This window comes from Asparagus officinalis, chromosome 3, assembly GCF_001876935.1.
Source record: "Asparagus officinalis chromosome 3, Aspof.V1, whole genome shotgun sequence".
Lineage (NCBI taxonomy): Eukaryota > Viridiplantae > Streptophyta > Magnoliopsida > Asparagales > Asparagaceae > Asparagus > Asparagus officinalis.
In genome coordinates, this window is record NC_033796.1 from 52,743,730 (window position 1) to 52,766,465 (window position 22,736).

At 36.4% G+C, this 22,736-nt stretch overlaps 1 protein-coding gene across 1 annotated transcript; it reads left to right on the forward strand.

Annotated features, from left to right (window-relative positions):
* Positions 9,764-22,234, forward strand: LOC109834128 (transcription initiation factor TFIID subunit 8-like). Its single transcript, XM_020402048.1, is given in 7 exon segments — positions 9,764-10,924; positions 10,927-11,356; positions 15,050-15,491; positions 17,188-17,703; positions 17,788-17,935; positions 20,721-21,321; positions 21,403-22,234. Coding segments are annotated over 2 exon segments (1,098 nt in total). The 5' UTR covers positions 9,764-10,177; the 3' UTR covers positions 11,278-11,356; positions 15,050-15,491; positions 17,188-17,703; positions 17,788-17,935; positions 20,721-21,321; positions 21,403-22,234.

Below are 22,736 nucleotides of genomic sequence, written 5' to 3' on the forward strand. Positions count from 1 at the left end.
GAATCTGTATTGACTTCAGAGATCTGAATACAGCATGCCCCAAGGATGATTTTCCCCTACCGATTACGGACGTCATTATCGACAACACATGCGGGTTTGAAAGAATGTCGTTCATGGATGGATTTTCTGGGTATAATCAAATCAAGATGCATCCGGATGATGAAAAGCATACAGCTTTCAGAACACCTCTTGGCGTCTTTTGTTATACCGCGACTTTTCCATCTTTGGTGACACATTTTCCTAATGTTTACATCATCTTAAACTGGTCCTAGAACGGTGTAGGGAGAAAAATCTGACTCTCAATTGGGAGAAATATCATTTCATGGTCAAACAAGGCATTGTCTTAGGACATGTAGTTTCCAATAGGGGAATTGAGGTGTACAAAGCTAAGGTTGATCTTATTTCCAATCTCCCTCCTCCCAAAACTGTCAAAGATGTCAGATCGTTTCTTGGTCATGTTGGTTTTTACCGACATTTCATCAAGGATTTTAGCAAGATTGCTAGACCCTTGACCAATCTCTTAGCCAATGATACATCATTTGTATTCTCTCCCGACTACCTCAAAGCTTTTGAATATCTGAAAAAGGAGCTAACCACAACTCCTATCATTCATGCACCGGACTGGACCTTACCATTCGAACTGATGTGTGATGCATCTGATTCTGCGATTGGTGCTGTTTTAGGACAACGGTTTGATGAAAAACCGCATGTGATCTACTACGCCAGTAGGACTCTGAATGATGCCCAGCAAAACTACTCTGTCACAGAGAAAGAGTTTTTAGCTGTAGTCTTTGCCTTAGAAAAATTCAGGTCCTACCTCATCGGTTCCTTAACCAAAGTTTTTACTGATCATGCCGCACTAAAGTATCTTTTGACAAAAAAGGATGCTAAAGCACGGCTCATTAGATGGATTCTCCTTCTTCAAGAGTTTGACATTCAAATTCTTGACAGAAGGGGAACAGAGAACCCCGTAGCAGATCACCTCTCTCGACTACCAAATGCACCAACATCAACCGTTCCGATCAATGAACATTTCCCAAATGAACAACTCCTAGAAATCCAATATGTTCCATGGTTCGCTGACATTGTGAACTACATAGTCATGAACCAGATCCCTTCTCATTGGTCCAAACAGGATAGATCCCGTTTTCTCTCCCAAGTAAAATACTTTTACTAGGATGATCCATATCTATTCAAATACTGTCCTGATCAGATCTTTAGGAGGTGTGTTCTCACGGAAGAAACTAGGAGTGTTCTATCCTTTTGTCATGAGCAAGCCTGTGGGGGCCACTTTGGTCCCAGAAAAATAGCTGAAAAAGTTCTCCAATCTGGGCTGTATTTGCACACTCTCTTCAAGGATTCATTCGAGTTTTGCAAAACCTGTAACCGCTGTCAGCTTTTAGGGAAGGTCACTAGGAGAAATATGATGCCTTTACAACTCATCTTATCTGTTGAACTTTTTGATCTGTGGGGTATCGATTTCATGGGACCATTTTTAAATTCCTTTAGAAATATCTACATTCTAGTAGCCGTTGAATACATGTCAAAATGGGTTGAGGCGGTAGCTTGCAAAACTAACGACAACAAGGTCGTTGTCAAATTTTTAAAAGAGAATATTTTTGCCCAGTTTGGAGTACCTCGAGCGATCATCAGTGATAACGGTACACATTTCTGTAACCGTTCTTTCGAGGCTTTGATGAGAAAATATTCAATCACACACAAATTGTCAACTCCTTATCACCCCCAAACCAGTGGACAAGTAGAGGTCACAAACAGGCAGATCAAACAAATCTTAGAAAAAACAGTTAACCATAACAGAAAAGATTGGTCTGTAAAATTATGTGATGCTCTGTGGGCGTATAAAACAACTTTTAAGGCCAATTTGGGGATGTCGCCATACAGACTGGTATTCAGGAAAGCTTGCCACCTACCAGTAGAGTTAGAACATCGAGTAATGTGGGCAATAAAACAATTGAATTTTGACTCAGACTCGGCAGGTAAGAACAGATTGCTCCAAATAAATGAGTTGGAAGAAATTAGAAATGATGCATACATAAACTCGAAAATTTACAAAGAGAAAATAAAGACTTTTCATGATAAATTAATTTTACGAAAAAATTTCTCTCCAGGACAAAAAGTTTTATTGTACAATTCAAAATTGCATCTTTTTCCAGGAAAATTAAGATCAAGATGGACAGGTCCATTTTTTGTCAAACAGGTTTTTTCACATGGAGCTGTCGAGATAGAAAATCCTAAAAATGGTAACATTTTTAAAATAAATGGTCAACGTCTGAAACCATTTTTAGAATTTTCTACGCTCGGAGAGGAAGAGGTGTTGGTTCTTCATGAACCTCATTATCTATAAAAAAAAGTTCTTTTGTTTCTTAAAAAAAAAGAAAAAAAAACATAACAAAAATTTGAATAAGTAACATAGGTAAAAATAATAATTACTTACAATTTTCCTCTTATTTGATTTCTTCATCCTCATACTAACAGTAATTGCAGATCCTTATCATCATTGTCAACCGAACAACTGTAAGTTCTCCAATTTTATCTGTAAAAATATTGTCACTTGCCAAATTAATAGAGTTAAGTAATAATTGATCAAATTGATAGATTTTAAATTTTCTAATTCTTAGTTAGTGACATATTCAAGTTCACCTTTTATGATAACTCCAAATAAAATTCTTAAGAAATGATTTTTCAACTAGTATACTTTACTTAAGTCTTACCTTAGATTTTTAATTAAAAATAATGAAATTTTTGCATGCTTAACTTAGAGTTGAAAATATATTTTTTAAGTTATCTTGATTTATACATTTTTTCAGACTATATATACTTGCACACATATATATATGCACACATATATATATAAAAAAAACTAACCTTATAAAAGAAGAGTGCGAAAAATGGGCACCACCCAAAAAAAATAAATAAATAAAAACTCTTAAATTCAAGGTGATTCTATCTTATAAAGCCTAAGTTGACTGAGCAATTAAGCCCAAGGAGTATCTCTATACTTAATGACCTAAGCCCAATTGGGTTGGGATTCATTGGCCCAAAACTCGTTAAATGGTCACTTAGAAAGCCCGTTAAAATAGAAAACAATCACCAAGAATTAGAGAGTGAAATATATATATATATATATAACACTAACCATTGTTTTTATATATATTGTTGTTTTGTATATATGGTCTTGAAAAATAATTTTTGATCAAGAGACTTGAAAGTTATTTAAAACAAAGAGTTAGCATGTTCTTTTCAAAACTTTTTAATTAAATTTCTAAGATTTGACTTGGTTTTGTATTGCTATAATGAAAAAGATTTTCTAGGGGATTTACATTAGAGTTATATATAAAAACGTTTTCTTGATTATTAACTAACTTTAATTAGAATGTTTAAATATATCAAGGAAAATCTGTTATTTACTGACTTATTTAACTTGGCAAGTTAACCAAATTTTGTGGGTATATTCACTGTAAACCCTCACGAGACTATAACTCGTCCACTAGGGTAACCTAGGGGTTTAAAGGCTTATTGTATGCGCTAAATACAACCGCGATTCCTACGAAAGTGAGTTAGGATTTTCTTTTTATTTTTTTTGCTAGAGGACTAGCAAAAGTTTAGGTGTGGGGGTATTTGATAATCACATTTTATTACAATTTTATACCATCATTATCTATTTTACATGAATAAATATACCATTAATAATTGTTGTTAGCTTAATTTCCACATAATTGAATAAAAATATAAATAAATATTATTAAATGTAAAAACCCCTAAAAATCTTTCTTCTCTATTTTGTAGCATTTTAGAAGCCTATGAAGCAAAAGCTTAAAATAGGAAAATGATCAAAAGCCCAAAAGAAGCCAACACAAGCTTATTTTTTTTCTCAAGTGAGTAAAGGCCCAAAGCCCATCAAATTTACACCAAGGGCTTAGGCTACTGGAGAATGAATTGGGCCGGTTGATTTTCAAAAAGGAAATGAATTGAATTGCTGCAGCTGGATATCAAAATGGGCCGGACATAATTTTCATTTTCTCAAGAAAATCAATTGGGCCGGTGCTGCAACTTTGCATCACAAGAAAACCATTTGCCATTAGGCCGGACTGCTTTTGAAACTTATGGACCGGACTTGGAACATTGATTGCTGCAGAAAATCACCAATGGACCGAACATTGATGCTGCAGCTTTGATTTTCTCATTGGGACATTGATTGCTGCAGAAAATCACCAATGGACCGAACATTGATGCTGCAGCTTTGATTTTCTCATTGGGTTGAAATCAAATGCAAACCTCAATGGGCCGGACTTGCTCAAAACTTTGAATGGGACTTAGACTTTGCTGCAGCCTTGAGTTTTTTTTACATTGGACTTGCTTGGAAAATCAATTGAAGATTGGGCCTTGGAAAATCAAATGAAGATTGGGCTAGAGAAGAACAAAAACCAAATTCAAAGGTGGAGATTGTTGCTTGGGGCTCAAGACAAATCCAATGGTTTATATTCATTGAAGATTACTATAAATAGGGGTAGAGAGTGAGGGGTTAGAGGTGTGAAAATTTTGTAAACTCCTTTTGGAGAGGAGGGCTACTCTTAATTGAGAAGACCTTCCAAAAATTATAACTTTAGTTATAATTAATAATAATAATTTTTCTCCTCTTTAAATTTGTTCTTTCTCCTCTTTGTTGAATGATGAGGATGGAGATGAAGAGCAAATTGAAGGTTTGTATTTCTTTTCTCTTTTATTTCTTTTTAGTAATTTCTTTATTATTGCTTATTAGTTAGATTTAAATCCATGTTTGTAGTGTAGATTTATTTTCTTGTCTTTTTATTTCCTTTTGCACTTTAATTTGTAGAATAGATTTATTTTCTCACATTTAATTTTTGTAATATATTTTGTAGTGTAGATTTTTATTTTCTTTGTAGTTAGATTTATTTCTTGTTCATAGTTTAGATTTTTCTTTTTTTTTTATTTTTGTAATTAGTTCTTTTTATTGTTTTTATTTCTTAAAGATATGAATTTAATTCTTGTAGGAAGTTTAGAATTATATGAAACTAGTCTAATTTCCTTTATATTGTATGAATTATTCTCTTGCACTTAAAATATTCATGTTTAGGATAATCAACTAGAGAACTAATCGGTAGAAGAAGAATTTGATAATCTATGCTTATCTTAAATGGTTTGATAGGTTATGCTTATGAATTCTAGGATTATTATCATGTTGTTGTTCTTATCATGAATAGTAATTTTAGCTTAGATGATAATTTGATAGGTTACACTTTCCTTAAATGGTTTGATAATCTATGCTTAATAAATCTAAGTTGAAATATGATAAAAAGAGAATAGTTTATATTTTGTAATTGAAATTGGTTAGTGGATTATATTCTAGATTTCTTACCTCTTTTGAATCCTTCATCTTAACTTTCTTAAATTTTCTTTTCATTTTTGGTTTTATTTCTTGATTTTATTAATTCATATTTCTTGCCTTATGATTTCATTTATTCTTTAATTCTTCCTTCTCTCCTCTAAAATTCAATTTATTATCTTTTGCATATATTCATAACAATCACTCAACAAAATCACACTTATTCTTTATTCCTAATTGTCACGCACAAAATATAAGAACCATTTCTAATAATCTCTTAAAATCACCTTTCTCGTGGGATCGATATTTTTTATACTATAACTTGATAAATTATGCACTTGTAATTTTGGTACATAATTATGCCGCATCAGTGAACTTATGTGTTTTTTATTCATATGTGTATATTTTAGAATTTGTCTGACCTAAAATACACCATGTTGCGATAAGTTTGAGATTTAGGGACCCAAATTCTTTTAAACTCTAGTATGAGCGATTGGGTCATCTTGGGCAAAATATGATTCGTCGGATTTTCTTAAATTAAATGAGGCATTCAAACCAAATCCGACCAACTGCATATCACAATTTTTCCCCTTTATCTAATACGTGGTAAAGAAGCAAAACATTTCCCATCTGCGTATTCTTTATTTGCAGTCCATGTTTCTATATCACCACCATAATGTACCTCTATGGGACCTCGGTGAAGGTACATACATTATTAATGAAACTCTGTCAATAATTTAGTACCTATAGCCCATGTTAGGGGATCAATTTATAATTTGGTACGCTGACTGTATTTTTATTAAAGATCAATTCTCAACATTAGGGGGAGATTAGTGCCCAAAATACAAAATAATGTCAAGAAATTTCATTGGTGAAAAAGATCTTCAATATTTATATCCACGTACTAGTCAAACTGAACCAGAAGTTCACATGATAATCTGCCAAAAAAAGAGTGACTAAGCCCCATATTTATGTTGAGTATGATGATTTGGAATGCCAGAAGCATACTGTGCTAGAAGCATATGAAAAAGATAAAAGTCCGCGGCAAACTAAATTCTATATAGAAAGACAGTCACTCCCATAACCTCCGAAAGAGGTTCATCCTGAAGATGGAATCTCCAGTAAATTGCACGTGCACTTGATAATCACAATACTGGAGATGCGGAACGGCCAAATCCAATTGTTAAGGGAAATGACGAGGATTTGGTTGACATAAAATAAGCTTTGAAGTGGCCACGAATTTGTGAAAAAGGAGAAATATATAATAGAAATATAAAAGTTGTCGACAACATAGTTGCCTCTACAGTTGCTCTTACTATCTCCAAAAATAATCTGGATCCAGAACCTAAGTCGGTAATAGAGTGCTTGAAGCATTCGGACTAGGCGAGATGGAAAGTGGCAATTGAGGCTGAGCTGGACTCACTAAAGTATTTTAAACCTGTAGTTTATATATCCCTGCAGGATATATATATGGGTCTTCGTAAGAAAAATAAATGAGAATTGTAAGGTGGTGAGATATAAAGCGAGATTCATAGCTAAATGGGTTCACGTAGAGACCCGACATCGATTTAGATGTAAAATATTCTCCTATTAGTGATTATATTACGTTCCGTAAGTTAATATGGCAGAAACTATGAATTTATATATGCAGTATATGTACATCATGACCATATTTTTATATGAGTCTTTTATATGAAAGTCCCTGATGGACTTAAAATTCCTGAATTAAGAGAAAACAAGAATCGCAACATGTATAACATTAAATTATAAAGGTCGTTATACGACTTGAAACAGTCGGGTAGAACGTAGTATAACCGACTGAGTAAGTTCCTCCTGAAGAGGAGATATACAAATAATGATGTATGCCCTTGTGTGTTTATAAAGAAATTCGAAAATGACTTCTGTATTATATCAGTCTATATTAATAATATAAATGTTATTGTAACGCACAAGGAGCTTACAGAAGCTAACTCATGCCTAAAGACGGAGTTTGAAATGAAGGACTTGGGAAAAACTAAGTTTTGTCTCGGCCTGCAGATCGAGTATTTTCCCAGAAGGAATTTTTCTACACCAGTCAACCTATGTGAAAAAGGCTTTGAAAAGATTTTATATGGATAAATTTCATCCACTTAGCACATCAATGGTCGTTCGGTCCCTCGAAGTGGATTAAGACCCATTTAGACCCAAAGAAGATAATGAAGAAATGTTAGGGCCAAAAGTTTCCTATCTGAGCACCATTAGAGCACTTCTTTATCTCGCAAATTGCACCTGGCCTTATATTGCATTTGCGGTGAATTTGCTAGCAAGGTATAGTGCTTATCCTACAAGGAGGCAATGGAATGTCGTTAAACATTTCCTTCGCTATCTTCAAGGTACAAAAGATCTTGGACTATTCTATAAAAGAAACCAAGATATGACATTGGTGGGCTATTAGGACGCTGGCTACATGTCTGATCCCCATAACGCCAGATCTCAGACTGGTTATGTTTTTCTCTGTGGTGGTACTGTCGTTTCTTAAAGGTCTGTTAAGCAGACCATGGTGACTACTTCTTCTAACCACTCAGAGATTATCACTTTATATGAGACCTCATGAGAATGTGTATGATTAAGATCTTTGATACGACATATTTGTGACTCGTGTGGTCTAGCGAAAGATGATACACTGGGTTTTTCTTAGCATAGACTCAGAAGATTGTCATCATCAGGGGGAGCGAATTTTCAACGCAATCCTGAAGATTGTGCCTTGAAGGACTATAGTTGTACTCTTTTTTCCTTTTGCTAAGTTTTGTCCCACGAGGTTTTCTTAGCTAAATGTTTTTAACGAGGCAACTAATGCAACACAAGTTTGGATCCCGAAGATCTATAGTTGTACTCTTTTTCCCTTTGCTAAGTTTTGTCCCACAGGGTTTTCTTAATTAAAGGTTTTTAATGAGGCAACTAATGCAACAAGAATCTACTAATGTCGTGTACTCTTTTTCTCGACTAGTTTTTATCCCACTGGGTTTTTCTAGCGAGGTTTTTAACGAGGCATTGACATCAGATAGTAATGTCCAAGGGGGAGTGTTGTAAATATAAATACAATGAATGTGGACATTACTAGAAGAAGTCTCTTCACCTACTTGTGACTTTTAGTATTCTCTTCCACATCTATATAATGTAATCCATGGAAGACAAAATGTATTGAGGAGAAATGAAGATGAATAAAATGAGATGATTACTTTCTCCCTATTTCTTTTTCTTGTTTATTTACTTTTACATTTCATGTTCGATTCTTATTTTTGATATGTGATGTATGTAGATACAACAACAAGATTACAACAATTATTAAATAATTAATAGTTATAATATTATTGATAATTATAATTATTTAGGAAGGTGAGGAAGTGCATAATTAATAAGTGGTCATATAGGAAGGTGAGGAAGTACATAATTAATAAGTGGTCATATGTATCTAATGAAAAATTAATTAGATTTAATGGCATAGTTAGATTTTATTAAAATTTGAGGGGGGGGGGGTGGGTGGGGGGAGATGGGGATAAATATTGTTAACAAATACTTTGAACTTCAGTTCCAATATGGAATTTAGTGGATCGGGTTAATAGGTCAAGATCCATAAACCCTAGGATGGATCCGTGACGAGATCCGACCCAAAGTTTGAAGGATGACCCTCACAAACAACAAGCGGATGACACGTGGCATGAACCTATGGGAATCATCGGGTAAAGTATCTCGGGTCGACGTGGCACGCGTCTCGCGAAACGCCTCGTTGCCTTCAGTGCCGCCGAAAACGGAACTCCGGGAGCCTTCTTACCATGCTCCGCTGGATCACTTTAATTGCCTTCACCTTGTTCCCTCTTCCAAACATAGCCACCAATGATTGTAAGCCACGCGTGATAATAAACGCACGAGGGCGCACCGCATCCTCAGACCATGTGTTTAAGAAAATTTTCACTATAACCCCTAGCATTTGTAAATTTTAGGTCTACAAGCAAAATTAAATGCATACATAACTGGTTTTAATTTCCAAATTCGCAGAGAAGCATTTTCTGATTTTGTTAAACTAGCTTTCACCGGTGCAGTGCAGGTAACTCAGTATAACGATCTTGATATGTTTATAACAAAAATATCATATGAATGATTAATATCAATGAAGTTGAAAGAATACATAAGGGGAAATGAATATAATAATTAATAGTGACACGAAGAAAAGTTGCATCTCTAATTATATGCAATGTTACAAATTCACAACTGTTAGTGTTTTATTAATAAATATAGATAGCATTAGGATTAGGATGGCACTTAGAAGAGTACTAGTATAAATAATGTCTCAGGGGCTTATTTGAAAATTGACAATTTGCAGGGGAAAATAAGGGGGAAACAGAAAAAAAGAGGAGCCCCGATCTTTGCCCGAACCCATTTCATCTATATATACGCCATCAATCTCCCCGTCTTTCTTCACTCTTTCCCTATCTCACTCTCTAGGGTTTTACGAGGGTTTCGTTTTTGTTTCCTCCCGTTTTCAAATTCCCCTCCAAAAACCCTAATTATCCTCATTCAAAACCCTAGAATTGCACTATTCTCTTCGAATTCGTCTCTAGTTCTCGTTTGGATCTCTTCAGATCCATGGCGGATACTACAGGATCCTCGGTAACGAATCAGTAAGTCCTCAATCTTGGGAAGTTTCCCACTGTTATCCACAGTTGCTATTCTAGGGTTTTCTTTGGGGGCATTTGGAAAGGCCGCAACTTTAACAATGTCGAATTTGCCAATCGAAACCCTAAGTCCCAAATAGGATGATATGATCAGCTGATCATGAGCGACGGCGGCAAGGAGAGTGCAAGGGAGAACTCTAACAGCAAGAAGAAGGTTATCCCCTCGGGATTCGACGATTTCGGCCGCCAGATCGCCAGGATCGCAGTGGCTCAGATCTGTGAGGACGCCGGGTTCCACAGCGCCCATAGGTCTGCTCTTGATACTCTTGCTGATATTGCGATTCGCTTTATTTGTGAGCTGGGCAAGACTTCTCATTTCTACGCGAATTTGTCGGGTAGAACTTCTTGCAACGAGTTTGATATTGTTCAAGGGTTGGAGGACTTGGGTTCATCGCATGGTTTTGCCTCTGCGTCGGATGCTCACCATTGCCTTGTGGGCTCTGGTGTTGTTAGGGAGATCACCCAATTTGTTAGCTTGCAGGAGGAGGTCCCGTTTGCCCGATCGATTCCGAGTTTTCCGGTTGTTCGTCGATCCTTTGGTCAACCGCCCAGCTTTGTGCAAATTGGGGAGGAGCCGCCCAAGAAACACATACCTGAGTGGCTTCCGGCATTCCCTGATCCACATACTTATGTTCACACTCCAGTTTGGCATGAGAGAGCCGCAGACGGTAGGGCAGATAAGATTGAGCAAGCTAGGCAACGGAGGAAGGCGGAAAGGTCTTTGTTAAGCTTGCAGAAGAGACTTTCTGGCAATGACACATCTGGCTTCGTTCAGACAGTTGAAAGCAGCAACCTTGATAAGGGGAAACAGGTGGTCGTTCACAATCCTTTTCTCGCGCCGCCATTGGCAGGGCAGCTGGTGAGAAAGATATACCCGAGGTTGTTATCCCCGATGAAGTTGGTGATCAGAAGAGGATATCAGTGCTTGAGACCTTTGAGTCGGTTATTGAGGCAGCAAAGACTGGATCTTTTGAGGATGAGGCCAAGGAAAAAAGGGTACTTCCAAAGAGCAGGCCTACAGTGCATTTTAAATTTGGAATTGAAAAGAAGTCTGTAGCTTTGCCGCTATCTTCAAAGACTTCTGGTGTCAAGAATGAATCCTGGTTTTTGAGGGATGACGAGAAGGACGACAAGAAGCGGAGGGCAGAGATGATACTCAAAGAAGCTATGGAGAACCCACACGAACTTACACAGCTGTAGATTACATTAGTCTAGGAACTTGTGATAGTAGATCTGCTACGCGAGGTTCCACATGGGTTCTTCGGTTGGGTACTTTGAGGTATGCGGGATGTTCCCATCAAATAGTAGCTTTCTAGAGTCATTTTTTGTCTACCTTTTTTTTTCTTTAATCACAAATTATCTTTTCTCTCATTCTTCTATTGCATGGTTGACATATATGATCCCATAACCCAGTCCTGGATCTTTCATTAATTAACATTTGATTGTAGTCTGTTAGGTGAGATTTTCTATGCCCTGTCAAACTTTTGAGAGAATGGGCAATGCCTTGCACAATGCTTTGTACAATATTGTATCCTTGGAATCAAATTTGCTGGTTGGAATTACATGAACAACTTTTTTTGGGTGAAAAGATTTCAGTTTTCTTATGAGCATATGCTTTTACATTTTCTCATATGTGTGGTCTTCTCCAAGTTTGGCCTAGTTCTAGTTGCAGATTAGAAAGTTTTTCTTTTCTAGATGTTTCATAACTTTCTTGCAATTTTGTAGTGGGATGATAAAGATTTTGTAAGTGTTTGTATATTTGTTCTAGATCGCAAGACATGACAATACTTTGAGCAAATCATATATCCTTGTTTTTCCAATTTACTCGCACATAATGATAAGCAATGAGGACAATTTGCTGTTCTATTTCTAATAAAGTATTATTTAGTTAGATACTTAGATATCATAAGTTCGTTAATAACAACTCAATGCTCTGTTATTTTGTTTAGGAAAATGATTTAAGGACCCAAAATATGGGACCAAGGGAGGGGACAGGTGAGGTGTCCCCTCCCTTGGTCCCATATTTTGGGTCCCCGTAGCATCACTATTTTGTTTATTTATCTAAGACATCATAGCCTCTGACATCATAATACATTACATTGAATATTGTGGTTATGCTTGTAACTTTGTAGCGTTTAGGAGTTCAAATGAAATCCTAATGGATTTATTTTTCTCATCACCAATATCCATCAATTATTCTGTAGATTCTTAGTTATTGTTTGTAAATTCTGACCAACCTAAATAAAAGGAGGATTAAATCTTTTATTTATGAAAAAAATCTCAGTAATCAGCAATTGTTCTTGAGTTGAGGGGTTTATCTTTGTCTAGTTTTATTTGAGTTGTATTTGTAACTATCTGAATGTGTAGTCTGCAATTGTTGATATCAGTAACCAGTCCAAGGCAATTTGATTGTAATTCGAAGTCAAGCTGTGACAATCATAATTAGAATGTTCATATTCCTAATCGTTGATAAACAATTTATTGGACAGTATGCATTATAGAAGTGTACAGGTCCAAAGTCGATGTATTTCTTCTTTTTTTAAATATCTCTTTTAGGTCTCCAATCAACAATAGGTAGACCAATGTGACATAGATGAACACAGTTCAGAAGAATTTATTTATCAAATCCAAAGAGGGTTCTGACATAGAAATGCTTTGTTGTGGTCATTCTGATGCGTATTTTTGTATATGAACTTTTATTTTCAATATTCTTCAAGTGAAATTATTTTTAGGCTCGTAATTTGGATAAAATTTTGGTTATTCATGTGTCCATACGGGCATATGTTTATGTGAAACTCTTTAAATTGTTAGTCATGGGTATTACCTGTGGGTTGCCTTATTTTTTAGACAAGCTACCAAGTATTAAGGATTTCGTCTCAGTGATATATGTATTCAACCTGCTTTGCACTCAGTATTCAACACTGTATATTACAAAATCTGTGTATAAAATAATTTTAGTGCAACAATATTCTGTATATTAACCTAGTTGAAGAGCACATGGGCATGTGATAGGGATATTTCATTACATAGTTCCTGCCATAGGCCCATAGGTATGACAAGACAAGGAATAAAATATGCCTTTCACTAGAGGTGCTTGCACTGCAAAGGTTCCCTATTTTCGTTGCACTATACAGTGCCATGCTAATTTGAAGAATGGCCCAGAAAAAGGAAAATATGAAAACTTAGTACGTACATTATTTGTAACTCATTGTATCTGGTCGATTGCTGCTTGTGAAAATTGGACTATTCTTCATGATGTAGTAAGTTCAATAGTAGGTTTAATATACAACTTAGGTAACACATATTATTGACTTGTGAAATTCGTTCCTCACTTATTGGCCTTCTGCACTGCAAAGACTCCTTAGTTTTGAAGAATGGAGTGGGGAAAAAAAATACGACAACACAATATGTAAATTTATTTGTAACTCATTATATCTGGTCTATTACTGGGTGTGAAAATTGGACTATCCTTCATGATGTAGTAAGATCAATACTTGGTTTTATATACAACTAAGCTAACACTATGAATTTGTAAATTTCCTTCCTCATTATCCACCTTCTGCCTACTTTCCTTATTAAGATCCTTAAGCAGCAGGCAGATGCCAAATTTTATGTGCTTATTGAGTCACAGGTTACTGTGATATGTATCATGAGCCAGTACTTTCTGTCTTAGAGATGTGAACCTTCAGAGGATGCCTCTTTAGCCATGCTGAGTTTTTTGTGTCTTATTGTTGTACGTACCTGTGAATGACCGAGTCTGACACTCTTTACCGAGTTAAGTTGTTCTCCATCAAACTTAGAACCTCCTACACCATTTCATTATTATCAATTAGAGGACACATAAGATTATTTGTTTCTTATAAAATTATTCGTTCTTAAAAAAAATATTTTGTTTTCACTGTCTGACTTGGAGGTCACGAGTTCGAGTTGTGGAGACAACCTCTTGTAAAAATGCGAGGTAAGGCTGCATACTAGAGACTAAAAAGTGGTCTGCAAGCGGAGGCTTCGTTCACTGCGATACTCTTTTTATAAAATTATTTTGTTTCTTAATATCATGTTCTGTTCCGTTAGTAATGAGTACATTCTTAACAATGAGTAGAGATCTTAAATAACAGTTTTGTATTCATGTGCATGTTGACTGTTGAGAGAGAGAGTGAGGGATCTTTAGGACATCAGATCCCAAATTGTTCCTGTTATGCTTACTTAGTAGATGGAAAGAGCTGAGATGAAGAAAAGATGCACATTGTTGTTGTATTTTCTTTAAACTTAAGGTTGTAAAATTTAGGATTGTTTTGTACTTTGCAACAAGATTAACCTTAGGCTTCTTAAGGCTGTTTTAATTAAATCTGATGTTTCTAAAGAAACCCACCTTTTAAGGTGGAAATTTTTTTTGTGTGAGTGAAAGTGTTTAAATGCCTTTCGTGGGTTTATTCATCCTTGCCTCTTTATTCCTGTTCTTTCCTTTCCACCCTGCTGCTTTTCTAAATTTATGCATGTATTTTTTCTGCCTTATTCTGTAATTTGTGCATTTCTGTAGAATTCAGACAATATTGCCTTTGGACTCCCCCAGTGCCCATTTTGACATACTCAAATGGAAATAATCTTTCATGTCGGCCCTCACCAACTCTCCATATATTCATTTCAGTGGACTTATTTTTAGCTTCAACTCTCATTTTCATCCACTTAACCATCTAATCGTCACATTTAGCCTAAATGTACTTCCTCGACATGGCTACACGGATTCTTTGTATTAGCATTGGAAAAAGCTGTTAAACCATTAACTCAGTTTTTGGTTTAGTTGTTTCTCAGGACAACAAGCACAAAGCTCCATGAAGTTACCTTTCATATGCTTTGAATCTTAAACCCTTAATTTAAAACTTAGTTTCTATCTTTTGGCTTCTCCATTTGTTATTGGTAGAAGTACCAACTTTTCCTTTTCATGATTAAAGATATCTCTCTTGTGCCACTCCAGCTTTCACTCGACGCCATTCATCTGGACGTCACTTAAGAGGGACCCTTCAGAATATTTCCATTCAATTGAATGGAATGATCTGGCATTGGCTGTCTGTTTTGCACAGAGGGGATTTCATTGAAACAGGCCCGAGTCTTCATTTATGGGACTTTCAAGGATGGGCAAGGCAGCGAATCAATTGAATCCTGCACGCAATGCTAGGGTCACTTTTTGCCATTCTGATCTGCATCGTCTATTCGTAGCACTTGTGTCACTTTTATGTGATCCGTATAGATCGGACACTGCCTCTCTCGTCTGCTACCTTTCCCAGATATGATGGCTTCTTTTGGTCAAGGGTCCAGTCCTACTGTAGGTAACAGCAGTCACAAGCACTTGACCAAAGGGGACTAGCACTTCTACTCCTCCAACTAGGAGCCGGTCGCAGGGAGACGCAAGGGATGTCGTGAGTGGTGGGATGATATGAAATATGTTCTATCGTAATTGCTATCCTTAGAGCATCTGTTGGAGACATTTAGAATCCTTATTTGCTAGAGGGACTTATAACTTCTTTATAACACTGGTTGTTGTTTTTCATTACATGGGAACCAAGTCACTGACAGAAAACTTTAATTATGACCGCATACTTCTTATCCTCTTGCCCTTTTAATCTTCCTCCTCCTGTTCTCCTCCCATTCCTTTTTCCCATTAAGTTAATTTAGGGTGTATTTGTTGGAATAGGATATCACATTGCAAATTTAGTTTTTGTTGTTACGTTGAAATATTATGTTTCATGGTATTTATTTTTCTTCTTTCATTATCATTTATTAATAGAGAAGTGAAAGGAATTGTAGTTTCTAAATCTGACACCAACAAATTGACAATTAACAGTGGTATTGGCTAGGCCAGAAATTTAAACTCTAATTAACCAAATTGGCTCACTTCTAATCGAAGTTCTGAATGTTTATTTTCTTTCTTTCTATTATTGTCTTTCACTTTATTTTTTCTTTGCATAAGTTCCTTTTTTAATAATTCCTTTTGTATCTTCAGCTTCTGAAATTTACAGATTCCTATATGATTTAAGTTCTGTTCCCTTCTGGATCCCTTATATAGTTAATCTATTTTATACTACATTTTTTCTTGTGAACCATGTCTGCAAATTCAACATTAGATTCTAATTTAAATTTTAAGTCAGAACTCTTAGTGTGCTGTTCCATTACCATAGCTAGCCAATAATCCTTGCTTAGATGAAGTTATTAATTTTATAAGTTTTTATCATAATGTAATGTAAATCTAGTTTAATTGATTCTTCAGAAACTTCTTGTTGGCTTAGTATTGTGTTCCACGGCAACCCCATTTCTATCACGTAATCATTTGGTGTGATTATACATTGTGTGGCAAACATGCTTTGATTTGTCCGAAACAAACATGCAAATTAATGAATTCTTGGGAAAAATAATTAAATGTATTATATTTTTAGTACGGTATTCTCCATTTTATTTTAGCCGTGCTTTTGACTCTTGGTAGTTTCCTTCTCTCCTTTCCTCTCTTATCCCATGCGCCTATTTAGGTTGGTTTTCAGGTCTGCCTTGAATGTATAGCTTCAAAACATGGTAGAGGAACAGAATTCTACAGGGCTGTCAATTTGTTGTCAATGTCTTCTTTGGTATTTTATTAATCAATTCCAACAAATAGTAAATCGCTTAGATTAAATTCTATTCTGAACTTAAAGAAATGCAGTATGTCTAATGTTTTGCACGGATCTTTCTTTGGTGCTTATTTTAACAATTACTCTGTTGTTACTAAAGAGAAGGTGCTCAGCTGAAAAGGTTATAGCTCAGCTATGCATGTTAATATATTTTCTCTTCCATATGCCTAATGGAAGAGAAGTTTGCTGTTGTCAAAATATGTGTTTAATACCCTATAATTTGCAGATGAATTAGAAAACATGTTTATGATATTTTCTCTTCATATGGTACCAGGGACATGTTAAGTCCAGAACAGTTTTTTTTGCCCTTTTCTTGCTCATGTTGGTTGATGAGCTTCATATCACATTCTTTCATTAGTATTGCTGAAATGTGAATGCTATAATTTTGGAAGCACTATCGTTTCAGTCATCAAATTGGTTCTTTACCAGTTAATCTTGTTCCTGCTTTTGAAAGGGTACGAATTGGATTCTGCAATATTTGTCGCTGTGATAGCTTAGAGATGTGATATTCTCCTTAAACAAAGAAACTGTGAAGAGTGGGGCCAGGTGATGAAGATCCCTAATTGTGCACTGGCAGTATATATTTATGAATTCCAGGTTGAACTGGGATGCAGCAGGGTTTTGAGGGGTTTTTAATAGAGATGAATGCCTACTGGTGTACGTGGTCATAAAGGTGCCCAATTTGTTATTTGACTGTGTTTTCTTATGGGCGGATGGGTTTGTTGCCCCCTTCCCCCAACCACGCAGGGGGGGGGGGTATGGTTGTCAATAGCTTGATTCGAACATTAAAGGAGCCCTAGTTGCCAACTGTCTCTATCTTCCTTTTACGCGTCAAGACCTTCACGAGAGCTTTCTATTCTGCTATTCACCATAGGGATTATCATGAAATGCACATTGCTCAGCAAACCGTCAAAAAGCCTACTTATATCTTTGCCTTTGGAACATTGGGAGTTCGACGCGAACACCAGAGGTAAACTTCTTGCACTCTTTTGAATAATGATAATCTCCATCATTATGTTGATTTGCTTTATTCTATTTCCTTGTAAACCTTCAGTCTACCTTCATCAATTGGCTCATGTCGGTTGGCAGCAGTAAGATATGTTTAAAGCTCTAGCAACAAGATTATGGGAATCTGGAGTTGAATTGGGTGAGCATGTTTACTACAATGTGGTCTCTTCGTGATACAGTTGAGTGAAATTGAAGTGAGTTCTGTTTCAAAGCTCTTCTCTTCTAATATGCAATTAGAATATCGTCTATTTATCACAGGCCCAAGTTTGTAGTGGCTTCCACTTACAAGGGCCCTTGAACTTGAGGATAAAAGCATGCAACTTGTTCAAAAGTATTTATCGGAGTATTTTATCTGGAATCTGACTGCACATGATTTCAAAGTTATAGTTCAATATTCTGATCCAGCTTCAAAGTCCTCGTGTTTAACACTTTGATTCTTCTTTTTATTCTGTTACTGTAAATTTTTACTGGATGACCTTAGTTTCTTTCTTTACAATTTTTCATTACTGTAATGGTAAACTTTTCCAGTATTGTATAGATGTATTTGCTGTGAGTTCTTTCTCCTTCTTTTTCGAAGGATTATATTTAGATTCACCTCTTTAACTCATTATAACTTTGAAAGATAAGGTTGGAGTACAGTTTAATTACGTAAATCTCAAAATTCTAAATTAAACCCTTTAAGCCGAAGAGTTGAAAAAAGATCTTTGTAGATTATACGTGCTTTAGTCGGTCATCTTTAAAACTGTTTTGTGACCTAAGACAAGCAATTAATCATAGTAAGGACTACTTCAATGTTACGTTCTCAACTATCTTGTATGGATATTTCTATCATGAAGCTGTACCCGTACGCATACCCGACCCGTGCCTTACCCATACCTGACACTTCTTGGACATTCCTCTACTATGTGCATACATTTATTCAGATGCGTACGTGGTTATACAATAGATGTCTTAATTCAAAACACTTGTCATACACTTCCTGGACATACATCTTACACTTGACGTCCACTTTTGAAACTTGTTTGATAAGGATCGGGTTCTTTTCAGCCCACATTCAGTTAAAAATGACGATTTCAAAGGCTCATTTGCGTATCTAGCTCAGAACTATGCTTTCAGTCCAGCGTTTCAGCCGTCTCCTTGTACCCTACTTTTCACAAATTGTCATGTACCTTACCCGCACCCGTACCCGTCCTTGTACCCTGCTTTTACAAATTGTCATGTCCCGTACCCGCACCCGTACCTGTACCCATGCAAATTAGGTTCTCAATGTCATGAGCAGTTTATATTTGTTCAGCCCACGTTCAGTTAAAAATGACGATTTCAAAGGCTCATTTGTGTATCTAGCTCAGAACTATGATTTTAGTCCAGCGTTTCAGTCGTGTCCTTGTACCCTACTTTTTACAAATTGTCATGTCCCGTACCCGCACCCGCACCCGCACCCGCACCCGCACCCGCACCCGTCGTTGTACCCTGCTTTTTACAAAGTGTCATGCCCTTACCCGCACCCATACCTGTACCCATGCAACGTAGGTTCTCAATGTCATGCTCAGTTTATATTTGTTGTCAACTATTAAAATGTGCTTCTAGGTTAATGATATTATTGCATCTTCTGCAAGCTTTAATGGATGCCTTTTATGTGATAAGCAGTAGAATTTTTCCCCCCGTAATAGCATCATCTCTGTGAAAATTCATCACTTCTCTGTTCATATACCCAGAAGATTACTGAATCATGATGCCAGACACACAAAACATGTTAGTTGTCGTTTGCTATTTGTGTAAAAATGTACTCAAATTTGGTCTTCTTGGCATGCGAGTCATTAATTGTGATTTTGTTTTCATGATAAGATTTGGGTACCGAGCTTGTTTTTGTCATTATTGTCATATGCTGCTAGTCCATGAGCTACTTCTGAGTTTTGCATTCTTTGAGTCTAATGTATCTTCTAGTCTTTAAAGTTCTTACATGAATATTGATTGCTGGCATTGGCATTTAAAATTAGAACATTTGCAGAAAGCGAATGATGTTTCTTTTTGAATGACGCGAGCCTATCAGTATGTCTTTAAGCTGTTCCATTCTTTCATAGAAATTCCACAATATCAAACACATATGGAGGGTAAGCTTCACACAAGAAGGGGAATCACCAAATTACGATTCTGTCAGTACTTCCCTTTCAGCTATATCCACCTTTCACATTTCTATTCCTGACCTTTTGGCCACTGGTTAATGGGCATTCTGCTTCCAATCTGTATCATCTGAATGAAGGAATTAGCTGCGAAAAGAGGCAGTAATATTACATTGCCAATATCTCTGGTATGAAAATAATTGTGCAGGCAGACGGGGGCGGACCCAGCAGGGGGCCAAGGGGGCCTTGTGCCCACCTTGGCCCATAAACAAATAAAGAGAGGGCACTAGTATCTTAGATCAGCAGCTAAATGAGCACACTGAAAACCAGCACAAAATTCATCTTATCGATTGTGGGCCTGGCGGTTGTGAAAATATTTTTTTAATTTAGTTGAACCTTAGGCTTATTTATTGGGTGTTAATTAGTAGTGCATTTTTTCTTGATTACTTAGATGAACTTTTAATTTATATGAAGATCTGGATCCCTCGTTTTTATAATAGCATTGTTCTTGATTAGATGAACTTTTATACATGTATATATATGTGACAGACATTTTTGGATGGTATCAATTGTGTTATAATAATATTATACAGCATTAGTTCTCATGTTTCTTTTATAATTTGAGTTGAAGGCGAAAATTAAGAAAATGAGGAAGCGGAAGAAATTACTAACATTATTTTTCTTTATAAAGAACAGTCTTTCTTATATCTTTTCTTTTTCTTTTTTCCTGAAATATTATTACCCCTTGTAGCTTTTATTTGGTGATAATTTTGTCCTAGGGTTGCAGTATTTGTATAGTTGTGTTTATATTAAATTTTTTTGGCCCCCCTTCCCAAGATTCCTTGGTCCGCCACTGCAGGTAGGAGTGGTAAGCCTATGTACAATCACAACCTCATCCACTGAAACAAGAGAAAAACTGACGGACTTGTTCCCTGCGAGTATAGAGCTGCTGCTGGGTGGGTCTCATTCAAACTAAGCAATTGCCTATTGCTCACATGCCTCATGGAATCTCTATCAGATTGAGCTGAAGTGTTTTGCAGCTAATTGATCAGTAATGTTCCGTCTGATTCTGCAAGTTATTCATGGAGCTGTATTTGGAAGCTCATTCAATTTTGACTGTTACTTATTGGAGGATTTGACCTGTGACTTGGGGATGATTCTCAATCTGTTGTGATAATATGCTTGAAGCTGTGAGCAATGGTAGTGCCCAATCACCAACTTCTTTGGTAAACGTTTTTGGCTTCAGTGTCTTGCGCCGATAGTATCAATCAGTGAATAAATGCATCTTGTATTTCCGAAAGCTTTGGCATGTGCAGGAGACAGTGATTATGTTAGTGCACGATATTGGCCCTGAAGTCGTGCAGGGACAGACATGCTCACCGGTTAACTAGAACGGTGGTGCATCAATAGTTGTACCTGGATTTTGGTAGTCAAAAGCAATACAAGGCTTTATTAGAGAGGTACACTTAAGTTTTGCTTTGGTTCGTTCTTGCTTTATTTAGATTATCAAGTGATGTTCTCTGACGAGAAACTTCTAACAGGTCGTGTGTTTTTATGCAAGCAAATGCGAAGCTGCAAAGTAAACACTAGAGAGATTTATTCCTTATCAAACTCAATCTTCTGATAATATCACTGCTGCTCTCACGTGGGAAGCAAAATCTGTAGACAATTTGGACATGTGGCAACAATTTGCATCTCGAGATTCAGCTGAAAGAGCATCTACTGTGTAGGAGAGACGGAGACGGACAGTGCTTTGCTCCATCGTCGCAATGCTGGCCTGGAAAGGGGGAGGAATTTGTCAAGATCGTTGGATGTGTTGGATGTGTTCTGAAGACGCAATAATTGGAATAATCTGAGATTTTGTTTGCCTAATGGTTGCTTAAAAATTAACTAGATCTCTCTTCCACAGACCTGCACGGTTTAAGCTGACGGTGAGGATTATGTAGAGGTAGACGCAGGAGATGAGATGCTTCTAGGGTTGGGATCGGTTCAGCTCCTCCTTAAGATCTGAGGCTCTGACCTGCGCTCATATGCAAAATCCATCGGTGGATGGAGACTGAGTACTGACCAAGGCTCCACTGGTGCTCAGTTCAGCTAGTTACTGATAAAGTATGTAGTAGAACTTAAGAGTCAGTATGTGAAGAGTAAACTGAGTTTCGCATGTTTGAATCAAGGCATTGTAGCTTCGATGGGATGCAGTGGCACTTATTGCAACTACAATTACGTGCAAGTGCCACTTGCTTTTACCAATTGAAGTGAACTAAACAGCCACGGCGCGTTTGGTAAATTACAACTGTAGTTGCAATATAACTGTCACCGACATGTAACTAAGATGTTGCAAATATTCTTTGCATGCAACTGCAATTACAGCTATTTGGTTCTATTTTTAAAATTTTCCAATTTGTAGTTGCAATTGTTTGGAACAGTTTGTAACTTTTCGTGTGCAACTTGTTTTTTCTAATTGAAACAATTATTAGTTAAATTTATATAGGCTAAATACCCATATTGGTATTTTAATTCCATCCCATTTACTAATAATGTATTTTAATTAGGCAAACTTGTTTTAAGGCATTTTAATTGATTTAGCTTACCAACAAGACTTTTTTTCTCGTCGGTGATCAGTTTTTTGGCGTGAGCTCGTCACGTGTGTGACACGTGATGACTTAAACTGTTTTTTGGTTGCTGATGTGGCACAGATTTTCTGACGTGGATAAAATAGTTGGGAGAATAAAAGAGGGGATTCAAGCTGAGATTGGGTGAGATTGGAAACTAGGGTTTATCAAATTGGGGCATTCAAGCTGAGATTGAGCGTGAAAGAGAAGATATTATGTCGTCGTCATCAAGTTCAAGCTCTCGTTCTAAAGCAAGCAGGGTA